Source organism: Panthera uncia, unplaced genomic scaffold (assembly GCF_023721935.1).
Source record: "Panthera uncia isolate 11264 unplaced genomic scaffold, Puncia_PCG_1.0 HiC_scaffold_58, whole genome shotgun sequence".
In the NCBI taxonomy this organism is placed as follows: Eukaryota; Metazoa; Chordata; class Mammalia; order Carnivora; family Felidae; genus Panthera; species Panthera uncia.
In genome coordinates this window covers 206-6448 of record NW_026059737.1, presented here as the reverse complement: position 1 = coordinate 6448, position 6243 = coordinate 206, and the positions used below count along the sequence as shown (strand labels likewise).

Here is a 6243-nt window from a genome sequence, read left to right as displayed (position 1 = left end):
ATGTGTATTGCTCTCTGATCCCAGTTTCCAGCACAGAATTCCTAAAACCCTTGTAAATTCCTAAGGGACAAGAACATTAGGACAGCTCCTAAGCCCTTGTAAATTCTGTTAAAAAAATTTTTTTTAATGTTTATTTATTTTTTAGAGAGAGAGAGAGAGAGAGAGAGAGACAGAGCACGAGTGGGGGAGGGACAGAGAGAGAGGGAGACACAGAACCCAAAGCAGGCTCCAGGCTCCAAGCTGTCAGCACAGAGCCCGAAGTGGGGCTTGAACCCACGAACCGTGAGATCATGACCTGAGCCGAAGTCGGGCACTCAACTGACTGAGCCACCCAGGCGCCCCAAATTCTTAAGTGATAAGAGCACTAGGGAGCATCTTTTATTCTATTGAGGCGACTCTGGATGGGCTCCCGGATGGCTGCTTGATGGGGGCCGACCACAAAACCGAGCATGATTAGAAACTTGCAATTTTCAGCCTCACCCCTGTCCTCTAGAGAGGGGAGAGGGGCTGGAAATGGAGTTAATAATTGATCGTGTTTATGTGAGGAAGCCTCCATAAAATCCTAATAGGGTTTGGGGGGACTCCCAGGTTGGTGGACATATTCACGTACTGGGAGGGTGACATACCCCAACCCTATAGGGACAGAAGCTCCTGGACTCAGGACCCTCCCAGACTTTGCCCTTTGCCCTATCTGGTTGTTCATACGTATCTTTTATCACATCCTTTTTTTTCTTTTAATGTTTTTATTTATTTTTGAGACAGAGGGAGACAGAGCACGAGTGGGGGAGGGGCAGAGAGAGAGGGAGACACAGAATCCGAAGCAGGCTCCAGGCTCCGAGCTGTCAGCACAGAGCCCGATGCGGGGCTCGAACCCACGAACCGTGAGATCATGACCTGAGCCGAAGTCGGACGTTTAACTGACTGAGCCACCCAGGTGCCCCTATCACATCATTTAATAACCTGGTAAACATAAGTGTTTCCTTTAGTTCTGTGAGCCATTCTGGCAAATTGAATCCAGAGAGGGGGCCGTGGAAGCCTCAGATCTCTGAAGAGGAACAGCCTGGAAGGACCGAGCCCTTAGCCTGTGGGAGCTGACACCATCTCAAGTCTAGATAGGGTCAGAATGGAGTTAGGTCACAGGACACCTAGCTGGTGTCACAGAATTGCACTGTATGGGAAAGACTCCCACACCCTGTGACTGGAAGTGTCAGAAGTGAAGTGCTCTGTGTGAATAGTAAAGGGGACATGCAGGAGGAGAACTGTAGGTTTTTTTAAACACACTAATTAAGGCAAACAAGTTGAATGTTGAGCCAGTGGTGGGAAAGAAGAGGGCTACACAGGAAGCAAAGGAGGAACCAGAGGCTGGGTAGAAGCTTATTTGCCCAGCAGGGCCAAGACCCCCTCCACCCCCGAGGCATCTCAGTGAGTAGATCCACTCCTTCAGGGCAAGGAAAGGACTCAGCCCTGGCCACTGTGCAAAAGATCTGGGGAGAAGCCCCCTAAACCTACTGACAGTGGTCGCCCTAGCGAGGACCCACTCTGCCTGAGCTGGGACAAAACTGCCCTTATCTGTTCATACCTGGAGCCCCCGAAGAACCTAGAAGCTCTCTCCAGTTTTCAGGCAAGGAGAAATGTCTACCTGCCCCCTCGTTGCCAGCCTGAAGAGACAACACCGATGTGCACAATCAGAATCAGTGCCTCCTACTGCGGAAAATGGGAAGGGAACAAATAGAACTTGAAAACAATGTGCCCCCACAGAAATACTTCTTTTTTTTTTTTTTAAGTTTATTTATTTATTTATTTATTTATTTATTATAGTAATCTCTACATGTGGGGCTTGAACTCACGACCCCAAAATCAAGAGTTGCATTCTCCTCTGGGGCGCCTGGGTGGCTCAGTCAGTTACGCAACTGACTTCGGCTCAGGTCGTGATCTCATGGTTCGTGAGTTAGAGCCCTGCGTCCGGCTCTGTGCTGACATCTTAGAGCTTGGAGCCTGCTTCAGATTCTGTGTCTCCCTCTCTCTCTGTCCCTCCCCTGTTCATTCTCTGTCTCTGTCTCTCAAAAATAAATAAACGTTGACAAATTTTTTCTTAAAAATTAAAAAAAAAAAGGAGTTGCATTTTCCTCTGACTGAGCCAGCCAGGTGCCCCCCCCCAACGGGAATGCTTCTTCTTCTTTTTTTTAATGTTTATTTTTGGGAGAGAGAGGCAAAATGTGAGTGGGGGAAGGGCAGAGAGAGAGGGAGACACAATCTGAAGCAGGGTCCAGGCTCTGAGCTGTCAGTACAGAGCCCATCGTGGGGCTCGAACTCACAGATCACAAGATCATGACCTGAGCCGAAGTAGGATGCTTAACTTACTGAGCCACTCAGGCACTCCAGAAATACTTCTTTTTAAAAAAATTAAAAAAATTTATTTATTTAGTTTTGAGAGAGCAAGGGAGAAAACACAAGCAGGGGAGAGGCAGAGAGAGAGGGAGAGAGAAAATCCCAAGCAGGCTCCGCACTGACAGCGTGGGGCTCAAATTCATCAACCGTGAGATCACGACCTGAGCGTAAACCAAGAGTCAGGCGCTTAACCGACTGAGTCACACAGGCACCCCTCAACAGAAATACTTTTATGAGGATTCAACCGCATATTGCTAAGAATGGTCTGGGACTAAGAAAGAGGTTTTGGCAATTAAGAAAAAATCTTGAGTTTAAAATTCAATAGAGAAAATGAAAAGTAGAACAAATATTGCTGAGTGACAGGTGAAGTCTTCTGGGAGATCAAATGGGGGAGCTATCTTACAATATGGAATACAAGCATGAAGAAAATGGAAATTATGAGTGTAAAGATAAATGCGAGGATGCCAAAGCTAGGGGGATCTTCTATCTGAATGGCAGCTGTTCCAGAAGAAGAGAAAAGAACAAATAGAAAAGAACTAATAAAGACAGAAACAGGAGAAGAAAAACTTCTCTGAGCTAAAAGAAAGACTTGAGTATTAATGTAAAAACTGTTCTTTGAATGCCTAGCAAGATTAGTACAAACAAGATATATACCTAATCATTTCCTGGTGAATTCTCAGGACTTAAAAAAAAAAGAAAGAAAGAAAAAGAGGAAAAAAAAAAACAAAATGAGAATCCTAAAAGTCTCCCTCCATAAAAACAACAAACAATAAACACAGGTGACCTGAAATGGAAAGAGAAAGAGAATCAGACTATCGCCTGCAACTTGAAAATCCTCAGGCTCATGGGACAATGCTCCCTTACCACTTCTGGGGGAAAAGACTCAGATTCACAAATCTTGGCCAAAATATTATGTAAGCATGAGGGAGGAGACATTTTTCAGACCTTGCAAGGATGTCTCTGTGAACTGTTTCTCAAGAAACAACTCAAGAAGGTAGTTAAGACAAATGAAAATTAAATTTGAAAAAACACAAAATAACCTCAAGGTAGAGAAAGGCAAAGAGAATGGGAAACAGTGGAGAGCAGTAAATCGACTAAAATCTGTAGCAAATAAATGGATGAGATAAACAGATTCTAAGCTATGTTCTATATTAGCAAAGATCTTTGAAACAGGACACAAGGGGGAAAACTTTTAGTAATAGGTTGAACCTGAAGTTGCAGATTATTTCAAAAATTTTTAATGTTTATTTATTTTTGAGAGGGGGGGAAAGAGAGAGAGAGAGAGAGAGAGAGAGAGAGAGAGAGAGAGAGAACGAGCAGGGGAGGGGCAGAGACTGAAGGAGACACAGAATCCGAAGCAGGTTCCAGGCTCTGAGCTGTCAGTACAGAGCCCGATGCTGGGGCTCGAACTCACAAACCATGAGATCATGACCTGAGCCAAATCAGATGCTCAACCGACTGAGCCACCCAGGTGCCCCAGAATGTAAAGTTACAGATTATTTCAACCAAGCCTCAGCTATGGGATGGAGACACTGATGGGGTCAAGAGCAAAGAGGGGAGGAAGGTAGGGAATTAAAGAGTTAGGGGTCCGGGATCAGGGAGAGGGATTTAGGCAAATAAAGGAGAACTTGCATTCCTCCCCCCTCTCCATGTTCTTCTTTGATTTTTTGAATTCTCTTGAACAGTTGGGATGCACTAATTAATTGCCTTCATAATTAAAGACCATGGAGTAAGAAACACTGAAAAGTTAACAGTGTTCAAAGGTGTAAGGTGAGGCCATGTCTCTAGAGAAACTGCTTTCCCCAATTCTTCCTTTCTTTCCCAAGGTAGTTTTTTCACAAACAAAAAATGACTGACCAGAAAAAAGGCTAGGCCATGGTATGCACATAACTCCCGAGGCCCCAAAGTAGAAACCGAACATGCTCCATAAATAAAGATAGCTATCTGCATCCTTGCAAGTTCTCCTTTGTTGGAGAAGGGCTATGTTCTGGCATGCCCTGTGGGGGGTTCATTGTTCTCATCTTTAGAAGACCGAACTCTGTGATAGGACTTGGAAGACACCAGAGCAGTGGCACGGGGAGAAGCTCTCTGGCCTAGTTCTTCTTAACCTAGAGGTTAACGTGCCTGAAGTTTAGTTGTGTCTCTGCCATTTCTGTGAGCTATGTGCCTTTGTGCAAGTCGTTTGACCTCTCTGAGATGAATCGATCACTCCAGAAATACTGGGTTGCTGCACATAGTCAACATTCTCCAAATGTTTGTTGAATAAATAAGTGAATAAATGCGTGGCTTAGTTGGTTAAGCATCCTACTCCGGCTCAGGTCATGAGCTTGCGGTTCGTGGGTTCCAGCCCTGCATTGGGCTCTGTGCTGATGGCTCAGAGCCTGGAGTCTGCTTCAGATTCTTGTCTCCCTTTCTCTCTGCCCTTCTGCTGCTCTCTCTGTGTCTCTCTCTGTGTCTCAAAAATAAATAAACATTAAAAAAAAAGTAGGTGAATAAATGAATGAGTGAAGGGACTTGCCTAAGGTCACCCTCAGTGGGAGCTGTGCCTGAAGCCCATAGGTATCCAGCCTTGCTCACAGTGAAGATGGCTCTCCTCCACCTCCTCCTCACTCACCGGCCTCAGCACTTGGCACACCTCCTGGAGGATCTGCTCCTGGTTCTGCACGGAGCACAGGACCAGGGTGCAGACCACCACATCCATGGAGCCATCGGCCACCTGCTGCATGTTCTCCCCCGCAGCCACCACGAAGCGCTCGAACTGCAGGTGTCGGTTCTCGGCGACGCTCTTGATCAAGAACTTCTCAAAGTTGGGGTTGGGGTCGATACAAGTCACCCTGCATCCAGCCGGGTAGAACTTGAAGTTGGCCCCGGTGCCGCAGCCCACTTCCAGCAGAGAGAGCTTCCCGGAGGGGCCCGCAAACTCCGGCAGGTTGCTGAAGAGCTCGCGCTTCTTGCTCATCATCTGTTCGTTGTACATCACGGTGAACTTCTCGAGAAGTAGGGGAACCATTTTTTGCATATCTGGTTCCACAAGCCCAGAAGGTTCAGCAGGAACATGGGAAATAGATGTACCAGGATGCAACAGCCTGAGAGAGAAGGTGGCTGAGGACTCTTGGTGTGCAGGAAAGAGAGCACAAACCCCGGGGATGGAGGAGGAGAGCAGGGTGGGGGCAGTGGCACCACCATGGGTAACGTAAGACCCTGCAGACACCCCCAGTAGCACAGAGTTAGCAAATGAGGGATAAACCCAGAGAGGGGGTGTCTCAAGTCCTAATGTTCTGGGGCTCCTACCAGAAAAGAGAGGATAGGAATCTCCAAGAGCATGGCAATGGCCATCTGTCACAATAACTTCAACATCGGCAACAACTTGCATACACCGAGTCTTTAAGTACGTTTTCTAACACTCTCTTCTTCACTACTTAAAAGAACCCATGAGACAGGCACTATTCACTTCCCATCTTATAGAAGAAGCAGCTGAGCCCCACAGAGGTGAACTACAAGGTTGTGCAGCTGGGAAATGACAGTCCAAGCGAAACCAGAGGGCCACACTGGTGTTGTGTGGTTTCCACTAAGACCGCTGATCTCTTTTAGGGGAGTAACTTCTGACGGAGACCAGAGAGAGTACATGCATAGGGTGATCATGTGGAGAGGATTGGGACAGAATGACCTCACAAAATGTTATTTTTGTCACCCCTGGAGGCAGAAATAACCATTCTCATCGTCTGTAGAAACTTCTCTGGAGTAGCCTCCTCTGCCCACCTTTGAGTATCTATCCATATCCTTGTCCATCCTTAGCTCCTTCCTGCCATACAGGAAGTCCATCCTTCTCCTCTGAGCCAGGCTGGCCCCATTCGG

General features: G+C 46.7%; 1 protein-coding gene across 1 annotated transcript; it reads right to left on the bottom strand.

Moving 5' to 3' along the window:
* Positions 1–4903: 4903 nt before the first annotated feature.
* Positions 4904–5574, bottom strand: LOC125918232 (putative methyltransferase-like protein 7A). Its single transcript, XM_049624260.1, is given in 2 exon segments — positions 4904–5382; positions 5385–5574. Coding segments are annotated over 2 exon segments (654 nt in total). The 3' UTR covers positions 4904–4918.
* Positions 5575–6243: the final 669 nt, after the last annotated feature.